General features: G+C 43.8%; 1 protein-coding gene across 1 annotated transcript in view; it reads right to left on the minus strand.

Moving 5' to 3' along the window:
- LOC121579111 overlaps nucleotides 1–15835 on the minus strand; it is a 56797-nt gene extending 40962 nt beyond the window's left edge. The window contains exon 1 of the mRNA XM_041893413.2: nucleotides 15644–15835. Within this exon, the coding sequence (XP_041749347.2) occupies nucleotides 15644–15706 (63 nt within the window). The 5' untranslated portion in view covers nucleotides 15707–15835. The remainder of the gene's footprint in view (nucleotides 1–15643) is intronic.
- Between the last annotated feature and the right edge of the window lie 1056 nt (nucleotides 15836–16891).

Raw genomic sequence — 16891 nt, forward strand, 5'->3', positions numbered from 1 at the left:
TCGATCCCTGGGACCACCCATACGTAAAAAATGTATAAAAGCGTCTGCTAAATGGCATATTATATTATTATTATTATTATTATAGAAGCTTCCATTAAAGAAAACCCTCTGAGTTCTATTAGATCGATAGCTCTGAATCCACAATATGGCAGAGGTTGAAAAGCCATAACACATAAGTTCTCTCAACAACAGGTTATGGTCAATAATGTCAAAGTCTGCGCTGAAATCTAACAGTACAGCTCCCACAATCTTCTTATTATCAATTTCTTTCAACCAATCATCAGACATTTATGTCAGTGCAGTACATGTTGAGTGCCCTTCTCTATAAGCATGCTGAAAGTCTGTTGTTAAATGTATTTACAGCGAAGCATTGTATTTGGTCAAATATTTTTTTCCCAACAGTTATCTAAGAGCTGGCAGCAAGCGGATAGGTCTGCTGTTAGAACCAGTAAAGGCTGCTTTACCACTCTTGGGTAGCGGAAAGACTTTGGCTTCCCTCCAGGCCTGAGGACAAACATTCCTCTAGGCTCAGATTAAAGATATGACAGATAGGAGTGGCTATAGAGTCAGCTACCATCCTCAGTAGCTTTCCATCTAAGTTGTCAATGCCAGGAGGTTTGTCTTTATTGATCAATAACAATTTTTCCACCTCTCCCACATTAACGTTTACAAAATTCAAACTTGCAATGCTTTTCTTTCATGATTAGTTTTTTTTTATACATAAGTATGACGGCTCACTGTTCGTTGTTGGCATTTCCTGCCTAAATTTGGCCACGTTTCCAATGAAGTAATCATTAAAATAATTGCCAACATCAAATGGTTGTGATGAATATGCCATCTGATTCAATGAAAGATGGAGTTGAATTAGTCTTTCTTCCCATAATTTCATTTAAAAGTACTCCAAAGTTTCTTTATATAATTGATCTTGGCTTCATAATACAGTCTTCTTCTTTCTGTTGAGTTTAGTCATATGATTTCTCAATTTGCAGTAAGCCAGACCTGTTAGCCTCTCCTTATGCCCCATCTCTTTCAACCATACAATTGTTCAATTTCTCATCAATCCATGAAGCTTTAACAGTTCTTAACAATCAGTTTCTTAACAGCTGCATGTTTATCAATAATTGGAAGAAGCTATTTCATAAATTCATCAAGTGCAGTGTCTGGATGCTCCTTATTAATCACATCAGACCAACAAATATTTTTAACATCACCCACATAACAGTCACAACAAAATCTTTTGTATGATCTCTTCTAAACTATTTTGGGCCCAGCTTTTGGAACTTTGGCTTTCCTGGATATATGATCACTGGGTACGGATACAGCTTTAGAACAATGTTCTACAATATTAGAACAAATGTGATCGATACATGTGGCTGATCTTGTTCCTGTAGTGTTTGTAAACACTCTGGTGTGTTGATTAATAACCTGAACCAGATTACAGGCAGTAGTTACAGTGAGAAGCTTCCTCTTGAGCGGACAGCTTGATGAAAACCAATCAATATTTAGGTCCCCAAGAAAGTAGACCTCTCTGTTTACATCACATACACTACCAAGCATTTCACACATATTATTTAGATACTGACTGTTAGCACTTGGTGGCCTATAGCAACACCCCAAAAATAAAAAGGCTTTAGATGTGCCAAGTGAACCTGCAACCACAACACTTCAATAACACTTGACATAAGATCTTCTCTAAGCATTACAGGGATATGGCTCTGAATATATACAGCAACACCTCCCCCATAAGCATTGCTGTCTCTTCTTTAGATGTTATATCCTTGACCATCACACTCTTATTCAAAGGTTGACTGAAATAGGCCTGGATCAGGCTTTTTCCAAGTGGTTTGATAATTATCTGTCAGATAGGACTCAACGTGTGATTTCTGATGGTGAAGTCTAGTTTCCTGGATAATACAAAAGGTGCAGGGGTCGGTACTGGGACCTGTTCTCTTTACTATTTATATAAATAATATTGGTCTATCTGTTAAAACTTGTCATATTCCTCTGTATGCAGATGACACTGTTATATACAGTGCATCCGGAAAGTATTCAGACCCCTTGACGATTTCCACATTTTGATACGTTACAGCCTTATTCTAAAATTGATTAAATTGTTATTTTCCCCTCATCAATCTACACACAATACCCCATAATGACAAAGCAAAAACAGGTTTAGACATTTTTGCAAATGTATACGAAATAAAAAATGGAAATATCATATTTACATAACTATTCAGACCCTTTACTCAGTACTTTGTTGAAGCACCTTTGGCAGCGATTACAGCCTAGAGTCTTCTTGGGTATGACGCTACAAGCTTGGCACACCTGTATTTGGGTATTTTCTCCCATTCTTCTCTGCAGATCCTCTCAAGCTCTGTCAGGTTGGATGGGGAGCGGGCTGTCATGTGCCTTTTACTGAGGAGTGGCTTCCGTCTGGCCACTCTACCATAAAGACCTGATTGGTGGAGTGCTGCAGAGATGGTTGTCCTTCTGGAAGGTTCTCCCATCTCCACAGAAGAACTCTAGAGCTCTGTCAGAATGACCATAGGGTTCTTGGTCACCTCCCTGACCATGGCCCTTCCCCCTCGGTTGCTCAGTTTGGCCAGGCGGCCAGCTCTAGGAAGAGTCTTGGTGGTTCCAAACGTCTTCCATTTAAGAATGATGGAGGCCACTGTGTTCTTGGGGACCTTCAATGCTGCAGAAATGTGTTGGTACCCTTCCCCAGATCTGTGCCTCGAGACAATCCTGTCTCTGAGCTCTACGGACAATTCCTTCGACCTCATGGCTTGGTGTTTGCTCTGACATGCACTGTCAACTGTGGGACCTTATATTAGATAGGTGTGTGCCTTTCCAAATCATTTCCAATCAACTGAATTTACCACAGGTGGACTCCAATCAAGTTGTAGAAACATCTCAAGGATGATCAATGGAAACAGGATGCACCTGAGCCCAATTTCGAGTCTCATAGCAAAGGGTCTGAATACTTATGTAAATAATGTATTTTTGTTTTGTATTTTTTATAAATTAGCAAAAATGTCTAAACCTTTGTCATTATGTATATTGTGTGTAGATTGATGAGGAAATGTTTTTATTTAATCAATTTTAGAATAAGGCTGTAACGTCACAAAATACGGAAAAGGTCAAGCGGTCTGAATATTTTCCGAAGGCACTGTATGCCATTGACCCAACTGTGGACCAGGCTTGTTAAAAACTGCAATGTGACTTTGTTGCCTTGTTAAAAACAGCAAAGTGACTTTGTTGCCTTGTTAAAACAGCAATGTGACTTTGTTGCCTTGTTAAAACAGCAATGTGACTTTGTTGCCTTGTTAAAACAGCAAGGTGACTTTGTTGCCTTGTTAAAAACAGCAAAGTGACTTTGTTGCCTTACAGAAAACTCTGGTTGGTTTAAAACTTGTACTTAAGGTGGGAAAGACTAAACATGTTGTTCTCTAATTCTCGCAAAAATAAAATGTTTCAGATGAACTACATATTTATTAATTGGATGGTTCACCCATCGATTGGGTTCAATCCTAGAAATATCTGGTTATTTGGACAAAGACTTAATAAGGAAAGATTTAAGATTTAAAGTGGGCTTATTTATTTTATATAAATATATTTTGCCTCTCCCTAAATAGCAGGAAGCAGATTATACAGTCAACTTTCCTGCCAGTTCTTTACTATAGTGAAACCATTTACCAAAATGCATTAGCTCTTAAACCTGTGGATGCCATCTACTATAGCGCCCTTCGTTTTATCACAGGTGACAGTTTTAATCCTCACCACTGCATCCTGTATCAAAAGGTTGTCTGGTCCTCATTAAAGTCTCAGTAGATCACTTCACTATTCCCTTTCTGTTTACAGAGCTCTACTACACCAGCTTCCGACTTACCTAACTGAAGCATAAAAACATGAGATACCAAACCCGCTCGCAGGATTAGTTAACTCTTCAGGTCCCTCTGGTCTCGACCAATTTAGGTAAAAACCTCCTTTAGTTTTATAATAATAATATGCCATTTAGCAGACGCTTTTATCCAAAGCGACTTACAGTCAAGCGTGCATACATTTTTCTTTTGTGTATGGGTGGTCCCGGGGATCGAACCCACTACCTTGGCGTTACAAGCGCCGTGCTCTACCAGCTGAGCTACAGAGGACCACATTGTTTTAGTGCCCCCCATTGTTGGAATAACCTACAAAATTACTTGCATCTTGATTCTCTGGTGCTGCTAGGGCAGTTTAGGACTCTGGTGTTGAATTAATTCATTGAGGATTGCAGTTTTTTTTTCGATTGATCGTAGCGGTTTATTTGTTGAAATTGTGGTGTTGAGGTTGTGCCTTGTGGTTAATTTTATTCTTGTTTTATTTGTAATGTTAATTTTTCTTCCTGTTTGTGAGAAAATGTTTTTACTCAGGGCACCATTGGGAATGAGACCCTGGTCTCGATTAGGTTACCCTGAATAAATAAAAGCGAATAAATAAAAAGTTCTGACTAAATCAAGCATCCATCAAGGCGTTACTGACAATATGGGCCATCATGTTCTGATAACATCTATCGGAATTCCTACCTCTCCACTTTGACCCGACAGACTGGTTTAGATGAAAACACAGAATAGGAGAGCTAACGCACAACTTGCTGTGTACAAGTAAATGGTGAAAATGTGGATGATGTTTTTGTCTTTTGTAAAAAAAAAAAAACTATGTTGCTGTGGTTTCTTATTATCTAGTTTGTGAGAAATGTAGAATAAGAGTATTCGTAAGCCAGAGCGCCCAGACCAGGGGAGAAGCGGACCAGGGGAGAAGCGGACCAGGGGAGAAGCGGACCACTAGTATTGTTCCACTTTTCACATTCACGAGCTGAAGAGAAAAAAAAAATGGAGGAATTGGAACTGACCCTCTCCATCTTCGGAGGATGCAGCGTTTAAAGACTTGTTGGTTGACTTGTGAAGCGCTTTGAGATTCTATGAAAAGCGCTTTAGAAAAGTAATACATTATTATTATTAATAACAATACTTGGCCCCAAATTATCCTACACCAGGCCGTCGGCCTGGGAGGATGGAACCCCTTCTCTCAAAATTCCCTGTAGATCTTCTGCACTAAAATCTCTCACACCTAAATATTTCTCTGCTGCTGCAACTACCTCATGTATCTTCTGTGATTTCCGCTCCATCAGTGCAGTTGATCACCATGGTTATAAACACAAGAAATCCAACCTTACTAAAACTCATCCTCTCTGGATCTCTCTCATCAGGCCTACTCACTGGGGGGCTCCCAGTCGTCTCCCTCACCCTTGGTCTATCCTCTACTCTCTTCACTGCTTCAGCATAGGAAACTTTCTGCCCCACTCAAACTCTGGCAATCTCAACGTGTCTCCGTCTCTCACAGGGGCACTTCGGATCTCCAGCTGAATGGGCATCCCCACAGTTGACACACAGTGCTTTCTCTATTCCAACTGTACACTCCCTCTAACTATGACCTCCTGCACACCTCCCTTCTACACACTGCTGCAACGTGTCCCAATCCTTGGCACCTAAAGCACCGAAGCGGGTTCGGAACATAGGCCCTCACGGAATAGTAGATATAACCTAACCTGACCTTATCAGGTAGAAACACTGTTTCAAAACTCAAGACAGACAGGGTATTCTCAGTCCCTCCTTTGCCACCGGCTCTACATCTCACCAAACAGCGGTCGTCACAAACACTAGGAATATTCCTTTTCATTTGATCCACCTCTACACTCAACGGTAACTCTCCAGGACAGCACGTGACTTCCGTCTCGCTTCCGCATTGTCTCCGTGCTGCTCTGCTGTTTGTTGCTACTTGGCTACCTGCCAAACTATTCACGTTTTACTTTTAATAAACGTTTAATTAATCTCTGTGTTCAACAAATTTACCAACTTTTTAGTTTTGTCCTCACTCATCTTTTTTCGTTAAACTTTTTCACCCCGGACGTTTATCCCGAGACAGAAGAGTCACTTTCCTGTGCGTTTTAGCTGCCAACTTTACGTTATTTTCCTTTTTTCCATCGCAACTTTTTTCCCTTATTCAACTTTTTCACTCCGGACGCTTCATCTGGACATGGTTCATCAACATCTTCAACAGCCGAAGCTAAGTAGTAACATTAACATGATGTCTTCTAATTGCAGTCGCTGTACTCATAATATACAGGAGAATTCTCGCCTTACGGCGAGAATAGCTGTGCTACAAGCCCAGCTTCAGACGCAATCGTTAGGCAAGAGTAATATCAGTGTAGGAAAGGAAGAAACAGCGTCTGTGCCACCAGCAAGTACAGACAGTAACGTTAGTATAAATCCCCCCGCACAGTCCCCGCAGCCGGACAACTTTCTCATGGCTTCTGGAGGGAAATACTGTTGGAATGCTCAACCGGTGTCGCTCATTCAGCCGACAGAAACCTTCAACCGGTTTTCCCCATTATGTAGCGAGTCGGAGTCTGAGTCTGAGTCTTCTCTAGTCTCTACTCCTCCCGTTACGGGGTCTGAGACTCGAAGGCTCCCACCATTAGCTCTGACAAATTGAAAACCCTAGTCATTGGCGACTCCATTACCCGCAGTATTAGACTTAAAACGAATCACCCAGCGATCATACACTGTTTACCAGGGGGCAGGGCTACCGACGTTAAGGCTAATCTAAAGATGGTGCTGGCTAAAGCTAAAACTGGCGAGTGTAGAGAGTATAGAGATATTGTTATCCACGTCGGCACCAACGATGTTAGGATGAAACAGTCAGAGGTCACCAAGTGCAACATAGCTTCAGCGTGTAAATCAGCTAGAAAGATGTGTCGGCATCGAGTAATTGTCTCTGGCCCCCTCCCAGTTAGGGGAAGTGACCGAGCTCTACAGCAGAGTCTCAGCACTCAATCGCTGGTTGAAAACTGTTTTCTGCCCCTCCCAAAAGATAACATTTGTGGATAATTGGCCCTCTTTCTGGGACTCACCCACAAACAGGATCAAGCCTGACCTGCTGAGGAGTGACGGACTCCATCCTAGCTGGAGGGGTGCTCTCCTCTTATCTACCAACATAGATAGGGCTCTAACTCCTCTAGCCCCACAGTGAAATAGGGTGCAGGCCAGGCAGCAGGCTGTTAGCCAACCTGCCAGCTTAGTGGAGTCTGCCAATAGCATAGTCAGTGTAGTCAGCTCAGCCATACCCATTGAGACTGTGTCTGTGCCTCGACCTAGGTTGGGCAAAACTAAACATGGTGGTGTTCACCCTAGCAATCTTATTAGGATAAAGACCTCCTCCATTCCTGCCATTATTGAAAGAGATCGTGATACCTCACATCTCAAAATAGGGTTACTTAATGTTAGATCCCTCACTTCAAAGGCAGTCATAGTCAATGAACTAATCACTGATCATAATCTTGATGTGATTGGCCTGACTGAAACATGGCTTAAGCCTGATGAATTTGCTGTGTTAAATGAGGCCTCACCTCCTGGTTACACTAGTGACCATATTCCCCGTGCATCCCGCAAAGGCGGAGGTGTTGCTAACATTTACGATAGCAAATTTCAATTTACAAAAAAAAATGACGTTTTCATCTTTCGAGCTTCTAGTCATGAAATCTATGCAGCCTACTCAATCACTTTTTATAGCTACTGTTTACAGGCCTCCTGGGCCATATACAGCGTTCCTCTCTGAGTTTCCTGAATACCTATCAGACCTTGTAGTCATAGCAGATCATATTCTAATTTTTGGTGATTTTAATATTCACATGGAGAAGTCCACAGACCCACTCCAAAAAGTCTTTCGGAGCCATTATCGACTCAGTGGGTTTTGTCCAACATGTCTCTGGACCTACTCACTGCCACAGTCATACTCTGGACCTAGTTTTGTCCCATGGAATAAATGTTGTAGATCTTAATGTTTTTCCACAAAATCCTGGACTATCGGACCACCATTTTATTACGTTTGCAATCGCAACAAATAATCTGCTCAGACCCCAACCAAGGAGCATCAAAAGTCGTGCTATAAATTCTCAGACAACACAAAAATTCATTGATGCCCTTCCAGACTCCTTCTGCCTACCCAAGGACGTCAGAGGACAAAAATCAGTTAACCACTTAACTGAGGAACTCAATTTAACCTTGCGCAATACCCTAGATGCAGTTGCACCCCTAAAAACGAAAAAACATTTGTCATAAGAAACTAGCTCCCTGGTATACAGAAAATACCCGAGCTTTGAAGCAAGCTTCCAGGAAATTGGAACGGAAATGGCGCCACACCAAACTGGAAGTCTTCCGACTAGCTTGGAAAGACAGTACCGTGCAGTACCGAAGAGCCCTCACTGCTGCTCGATCATCCTACTTTTCCAAATTAATCGAGGAAAATAAGAACAATCCAAAATTTCTTTTTGATACTGTTGCAAAGCTAACTAAAAAGCAGCATTCCCCAAGAGAGGATGGTTTTCACTTCAGCAGTGATAAATTCATGAACTTCTTTGAGGAAAAGATCATGACCATTAGAAAGCAAATTACGGACTCCTCTTTGAATCTGCGTATTCCTCCAGGGCTTAGCTGTCCTGGATCTGCACAGATCTCGCGAGGGCCTGGGATCGGGAGAGACACTTAAGTGTTTTAGTACTATATCTCTTGACACAATGATGAAAATAATCATGGCCTCTAAACCTTCAAGCTGCATACTGGATCCTATTCCTACTAAACTGCTGAAGGAGCTGCTTCCTGTGCTTGGCCCTCCTATGTTGAACATAATAAACAGCTCTCTATCCACCGGATGTGTACCAAACTCACTAAAAGTGGCAGTGATAAAGCCTCTCTTGAAAAAGCCAAACCTTGACCCGGAAAATATAAAAAAACTATCGGCCTATATCGAATCTTCCATTCCTCTCAAAAATTTTAGAAAAAGCTGTTGCGCAGCAACTCACTGCCTTTCTGAAGACAAACAATGTATACGAAATGCTTCAGTCTGGTTTTAGACCCCATCATAGCACTGAGACTGCACTTGTGAAGGTGGTAAATGACCTTTTAATGGCGTCAGACCGAGGCTCTGCATCTGTCCTCGTGCTACTAGACCTTAGTGCTGCCTTTGACACCATCGATCACCACATTCTTTTGGAGAGACTGGAAACCCAAATTGGTCTACACGGACAAGTTCTGGCCTGGTTTAGATCCTACCTGTCGGAAAGATATCAGTTTGTCTCTGTGAATGGTCTGTCCTCCGACAAATCAACTGTACATTTCGGTGTTCCTCAAGGTTCCGTTTTAGGACCACTATTGTTTTCACTATATATTTTACCTCTTGGGGATGTTATTCGAAAACATAATGTTAACTTTCACTGCTATGCGGATGACACACAGCTGTACATTTCAATGAAGCATGGTGAAGCCCCAAAATTGCCCTCGCTAGAAGCCTGTGTTTCAGACATAAGGAAGTGGATGGCTGAAAACTTTTTTACTTTTAAACTCGGACAAAACAGAGATGCTTGTTCTAGGTCCCAAGAAACAAAGAGATCTTCTGTTAAATCTGACAATTAATCTTGATGGTTGTAAAGTCGTCTCAAATAAAACTGTGAAGGACCTAGGCGTTACTCTTGACCCTGATCTCTCTTTTGACGAACATATCAAGACTGTTTCAAGGACAGCTTTTTTCCATCTACGTAACATTGCAAAAATCAGAAATTTTCTGTCCAAAAATGATGCAGAAAAATTGATCCATGCATTTGTTACTTCTAGATTGGACTACTGCAATGCTCTATTTTCCGGCTACCCGGATAAAGCACTAAATAAACTTCAGTTAGTGCTAAATACGGCTGCTAGAATCCTGACTAGAACCAAGAAATTTGATCATATTACTCCAGTGCTAGCTTCCCTACACTGGCTTCCTGTTAAGGCAAGGGCTGATTTCAAGGTTTTACTGTTAACCTATAAAGCGTTACATGGGCTTGCTCCTACCTATCTTTCCGAGTTGGTCCTGCCGTACATACCAATACGTACGCTACGGTCACAAGACGCAGGCCTCCTAATTGTCCCTAGAATTTCTAAGCAAACAGCGGGAGGCAGGGCTTTCTCCTATAGATCTCCATTTTTATGGAACAGTCTGCCTACCCATGTGAGAGACGCAGACTCGGTCTCAACCTTTAAGTCTTTACTGAAGACTTATCTCTTCAGTAGGTCATATGATTGAGTGTAGTCTGGCCCAGGAGTGTGAAGGTGAACGGAAAGGCTGGAGCAACGAACAGCCCTTGCTGTCTCTGCCAGGCCGGTTCCCCTCTCCACTGGGGTTCTCTGCCTCTAACCCTGTTGCAGGGGCTGAGTCACTGGCTTGCTGGTGCTCTTTCATGCCGTCCCTGGGAGGGGTGCGTCACTTGAGTGGGTTGAGTTACTGACGTGATCTTCCTGTCTGGGTTGGCGCCCCCCTTGGTTTGTGCTGTGGTGGAGACCTCTGTGGGCTATACTCGGCCTTGTCTCAGGATTGTAAGTTGGTGGTTGGGGATATCCCTCTAGTGGTGCGGGGCTGTGCTTTGGCGGAGTGGGTGGGGTTATATCCTTCCTGTTTGGCCCTGTCCGGGGTTTCTTCGGATGGGGCCACAGTGTCTCCGGACCGCTCCTGTCTCAGCCTCCAGTATTTATGCTGCAGTAGTTTATGTGTCGGGGGGCTGGGGTTAGTTGGTTATACCTGGAGTACTTCTCCTGTCTTATCCAGTGTCCTGTGTGAATTTAAGTATGCTCTCTCTAATTCTCTCGTTCTCTCTTTCTCTCTGAGAACCTGAGCCCTAGGACCATACGTCAGGACTACCGGGCATGATGACACCTTGCTGTCCCCAGTCCGCCTGGCCTTGCTGCTATTCCAGTTTCAACTGTTCTGCCTGCGGCTACGAAACCCCTACCTGTCCCAGACCTGCTGTTTTCAACTCTAAATGATCGGCTATGAAAAGCCAACTGAGAGACCTGAGCCCTAGGACCATACGCCGGGACTACCGGCCGTGGTGACTCCTTGCTGTCCCCAGTCCGCCTGGCCTTGCTGCTATTCCAGTTTAAACTGTTCTGCCTGCGGTTATGGAACCCCTACCTGTCCCAGACCTGCTGTTTTAAACTCTAATGATCGGCTATGAAAAGCCAACTGAGATTTATTCCTGATTATTATTTGACCATGCTTGTCACTTATGAACATTTTTGAACATCTTGGCATGGTTCTGTTATAATCTCCACCCGGCACAGCCAGAAGAGGACTGGCCACCCCTCATAGCCTGGTTCCTCTCTAGGTTTCTTCCTAGGTTTTGCCTTTCTAGGGAGTTTTTCCTAGCCACCGTGCTTCTACACCTGCATTACTAGCTGTTTGGGGTTTTAGGCTGGGTTTCTGTACAGCACTTCGAGATATTAGCTGATGTAAGAAGGGCTATATAAAATAAAATTGAACGCTATCCCACTGATCACCCCTTTTATCTGCGCTCTGCTCCACAGGTTGAGCCCCGAGCTGCGTGACTCGAAGTGACAGCTTCCTCTGGGAGCCGGATACACAAAAAATCTAAACAATTCCACTTCTCGAAACTCACAGATGTAACCATTCCCAGTTTGTCCTTCACCCCGTCCCCCCGAGCATCCCTTTGGTTCTCATTGGTACATAGCATGCGGGAGGGGCAACACCATGTGCTAGCTAGCTTGCTAGTTAGCTAGCCAGCACACGGTGTCGCCTCCTGCCTGCTGTGCACTGGAGTCCTCCTTTGGACTAGCTGGCTAAGCTAGCACACAGTGTCATTCGCTCCCGCCTGCCGAACACCTGCCCTCGCTGTCGTTAACAGAACTGCAGGAAAACAGTGCCCAAAAATACAGGGGGCGAAGGACACTCTACCGGAGTGTACTAGCTATAGCTAGCTACCACTGTCGCCCCTGCCTCTTCTTCTTCTCTGGGGTTTATCGGTGGTTGGCATCCAACATTATGGTGCATTACCGCCATCTACTGTACTGGAGTGCCGCTGCCTATGTACTGGAGTGACAAACGGAGCAATAGAAGTATAAGGAGGGGTGTTCCCTGCAGGTGCAGGAACGCCCACATGCAGGAACGCCCACATGCAGGAACGCCCACATGCAGGAACGCCCCGAATTGCGGGCTGCAGTTGCACCCTTCTCGCATAAAACTGGTTTGATAAAGTGTTTTAGGCCTGTATGAGTCAGCCAAGTACCTCAACTCCTCCACGGAGTTGAGCGCAGACTAGAGTTATTTTTTATTTATTTATGAACTTCCAGCTCCTTCGAGTCGCTCTGTGTCGATCCTTCAAAAAATTGTAAGTCTTAAACCCTTACCGTGTACCTATGTTTGTCCTCTGTTGTTGTGTGGCATCCATACTTTTTAATAAAACGTTAATCAAAATGGGCAATTCCAAGGTGACAGAATTACGCCGACTCAGTTTCTTCACCTTAAAATGCCAAACAAAAACCATTGATTTCAAAGTTTAACAAGTCATACAACACTGTGCACAATAATTACTTTTAACAATTTCCCCAAATGTACAAAAACTAAATTTAGTGAAAGATCTGTGTAGATGCAAACTTTGGTAACAGAACTACGGTAAAATCTCCCTCAGGTTTTTATGCGACCATGTTATCCAAAAACTCTTAAATATCAGCTATGACATTGCACCTTGACTTTGAAACACCAGGTCACAGAATTACGGTAACAGAATTACGGTAACAGAATTACATCATGGTTCCCTGCTCTGTACTACACAGAAATGCATCATTATGGATATGAACGACATTCTCCTCACGTGTCAATAGTTTCGACATCACAGCAGAGCACAGTGCAGTACAATACAGCAGAGCACAGTACAATACAGCAGAGCACAGTGCAGTGCAATACAGCAGAGCACAGTGCAGTACAATACAGCAGAGCACAGTGCAGTACAATACAGCAGAGCACAGTGCAGTACAATACAGCAGAGTAGAGTAGAGTTCAGTACAGTATACTGTACTATAAGTGCTGCATTATACTGTACTATCCAAACTTGTGAAACATACGTCTATCATAGGTTCAGTCCGGTCCGTCTGTGGACGTTAACATCAAGGCCAGGGTGGACTGTCAAATGTAAACGTCCATGGAGGTCCGGTGTCGGTCGGTGCTCAGCGGGTGAGGATGCTGTTTACAGTAAATGGAAAGAGCAGGGGCTCATGGGTAGGTGTCAGTAAGCGCTGGGAGAGGTGAAATTAACTGGAGAGAGAGAGAGAGAGAGAGAGAGAGAGAGAGAGAGAGAGAGAGAGAGAGAGAGAGAGAGAGGCAGAGAGAGAGAGAGAGAGAGGGGGTGAGAGAGAGAGAGAGAGAGAGACGGAGAGAGAGGCAGAGAGAGAGAAAGAGAGGCAGAGAGAGAGGCAGAGAGAGAGAGAGAGAGGGGCAGAGAGAGAAAGAGAGGCAGAGAGAGAGAAAGAGAGGCAGAGAGAGGCAGAGAGAGAGAAAGAGAGGCAGAGAGAGAGAGAGAGAGAGAGAGAGGGGTGAGAGAGAGAGAGAGAGAGAGAGAGAGAGAGAGAGAGAGAGAGAGACGGAGAGAGAGGCAGAGAGAGAGAAAGAGAGGCAGAGAGAGAAAGAGGCAGAGAGAGAGGCAGAGAGAGAGAAAGAGAGGCAGAGAGAGAGAGAAAGAGAGGCAGAGAGAGAGAAAGAGAGGCAGAGAGAGAGAGAAAGAGAGGCAGAGAGAGAGAAAGAGAGGCAGAGAGTGAGAGAGAGAGGCAGAGAGTGAGAAAGAGGCAGAGAGTGAGAGAGAGAGGCAGAGAGTGAGAAAGAGAGGCAGAGAGAGAGAGAGAGCGAGCGATTGTCCAGATTCAGACTGTTTTAACACTCTTGGTTTGACCACCAGACAACAGAAAGACAAAGAAAACTGTTATGAGCTGAACATAACCGTATGCCAGCGGAAGGGAGGACAGCAGCAGGTGACCCAACTGTGGTTTGTGACTATTGGGATTTCCCATTGAAGCCAATTCAGTTGCAGTGATTTTGTGTAATTCTGTTACCAATTTGGTAAATATGTTCACAAATTGGTAACAGAATTACGAGTTTTAATCACTTAATAATTCCTAAACAAAATTGAAATCAGTATGGTAGGTCTACCATTACTTGTTACTTCTGTAAAGTTTCATTATCCTCCCTCCTCATGAGGAGAGATGTTTGAAAAGTAACGGAATTTCTTAAACTTACAGAAGGTAAACAATTTCTCCAAAACCAAATCTAAGTGCTGATATAAGTTGGCAGGGGTTTTCACGTCAACATATGTGTTTTGATGTATTTCTGATACCTTTTAAGACTTTCCTGGTAGATGTTTTCTAAAAAGACCCCTTTTCCCTCAGTTTATCCAGAAATCAAAGCCTTCATTTATGACTACTTTTTAGAGATGGAAAATGGCTGAAAAAGTAACACTATATATACAAAAGTATGTGGACACCCCTTCAAATTAGTGGATTCGGCTATTTCAGCCACACCCGTTGCTGACAGGTGTATAAAATCGAGCACACAGCCATGCAATCTCCATAGACAAACATTGGCAGTAGAATGGCCTTACTGAAGAGCTCAGTGACTTTCAACATGGCACCGTCATAGGATGCCACCTTTCCAACAAGTCAGTTCGTCATATGTCTGCCCTGCTAGAGCTGCCCCGGTCAACTGTAAGTGCTGTTATTGTGAAGTGGAAACGTCTAGGAGCAACAATGGCTCAGCCACGAAGTGGTAGGCCACACAAGCTCACAGAACGGGACCGCTGTCCTCGGTTGCAACACTCACTACCGAGTTCCAAACTGCCTCAACGTCAGCAAAAGAACCGTTCGTCGGGAGCCCTAACCCTATAAAAAGGTGTAAAATAATTTCACCTTTATTATTACTATTATTTATCTGAAAGATACAGTTCGTTACTGTTTCCAAAACCGTACCGCAAGCAATGCATTTTGAAGTTCAGAACGAGCATCAGGGCTCTTAACAAAACTCCCCGACCCCTGGCCAGAAGATAGGCTACTATCGTCAATGGTCGCTAAAGGTGGTTAGTGTCTATGAATGGGTCAATGTCGCTAAAGGTAGTTAGTGTCTATGAATGGGTCAATGTCGCTAAAGGTAGTTAGTGTCTATGAATGGGTCAATGTCGCTAAAGGTAGTTAGTGTCTATGAATGGGTCAATGTCGCTAAAGGTAGTTAGTGTCTATGAATGGGTTAGTCTGTGCTTAACTCCGTAGAGGAGTTGAGGTACTTGGCTAGTATGAATCGGCATATTGGATGATTTGGGGAGGCCAGTTATTTTAGAGAAAATATGCCTATTTTACAGTAGACTACAGTCACTGGCTGATGTTTAGTCCGGCGTGTAGGCTACATCGCGATGTCACTAGCCTATACAGAGGAAACCCACCAGACAAAATGTAGCCTATATTTTCTCCTCCTGAAACTAATACTACGATGTGATACAATGTAACACTCGAATAAACGCAAGCTTCTGTGGTTGGTAAACTAGTCGCAACAGTGACAGCTACAATGTATACATTTTGGGCTCGACAGATTCTACTGTATTCCAAAATGAATATACATTTTACGCATGCGTACAAGTACAAAGGCTAGGCACTTATGGACAGTCAGTAAAAACAGAGGAAATCAACCCAAAGCTTCGAGCTAGGGATTCAATGGTTGGGGGATCGAAACAACGATGGCTTACCGAAACACAGGGGCTGGAGCTGGTGCTGGGGGTCGGTGAGCGCCGCACGGTTACCAGCGCCATTCAGCGACCGGGAAACAGATACCTGAGAGAAAGCGACAACGGCGAGACGGTCATAATTGTTTCGGGAGAAGTCAGCTGTACCCGGGTTATTCGCTCGTTCGTAGGCAGCTAGCTACTCCCCGGCTGTTTCCTCTGGACGGATGATTAGCGCATGCGCAGCAGCCGCCAGCTGTCAATTCCGATTTAACCTGTTATGTGCTGGAAACAGACAAAGCAGCAGACAGTGCAGGCCAGAGTTTCCCAACTGCCCCCCCTCCTCCCCCCCAAGTTTTCTGAGCAAGTGATTTTAATTTTGTAAATCTGTTCCCAAGTATTCCCACGCATAATAGAGACACGTGATCATATACAAACGTAAGCAAGGTTTGAAATGATTATGTTTTAGTCAAATATTATATCTGTTTGGGCTTCTTGCGGCCCATTTGCAGTCTACAAAGTATTAGGAATTATGTTCCAGCCCCTGCTCAATAAAAAAATCGTCCCGCAGCTGAATCTAGTTGATGATCCCTGGTTTAGACTATGAAGTGAATCCCCACACTCTAAAATAATAATAAAGTCTATCTGCGTGACTTGTTTTCTGCTGATAATTCAGTCACCCCCCTGTAACAGAGAGTTTTCTGTTTTGTTCTGATGGAAATGTGGTGAAATGAATTGTGTGGGGTGTTGTTTTGTGGTGAAATAGTTTGTGTGACCTCTGGACTGTAGTTATGGGCCCATAGCCTACTCCAGTCAAGCTAAACAGTCACTTTCCTGTAAACGAAATATATAATACATTGATTAAAAGACCAACAAGTGTCATCTATTCAACAGATCGTACCTGTATCCACACCTCACACCATGACAGTATATGGGTCACATTTGAAGGGGTTATTTCAATCGAATTCTACAGGACCCCAGTAGGGCAGGCAGATTACCACAGCATTCAGACTTGTTCATGTGAATAACTGGCTAAAAGGGGAACCTGCCCATATACAGTGGGTCCTCAGGACAAGGGTTGAGGAATGGAACCCTACATTACATGGCCGCGGGAGATGTTTAGGGGTGGGGGGTGCTGAAGAGAGATGTTTAGGGGTGGGGGGTGCTGAAGAGAGATGTTTAGGGGTGGGGGGTGCTGAAGGGAGATGTTTAGGGGTGGGGGGTGCTGAAGGGAGATGTTTAGGGGTGGGGGGTGCTGAAGAGAGATGTTTA

Source organism: Coregonus clupeaformis, chromosome 13 (genome assembly GCF_020615455.1).
Source record: "Coregonus clupeaformis isolate EN_2021a chromosome 13, ASM2061545v1, whole genome shotgun sequence".
Classification (NCBI taxonomy): domain Eukaryota; kingdom Metazoa; phylum Chordata; class Actinopteri; order Salmoniformes; family Salmonidae; genus Coregonus; species Coregonus clupeaformis.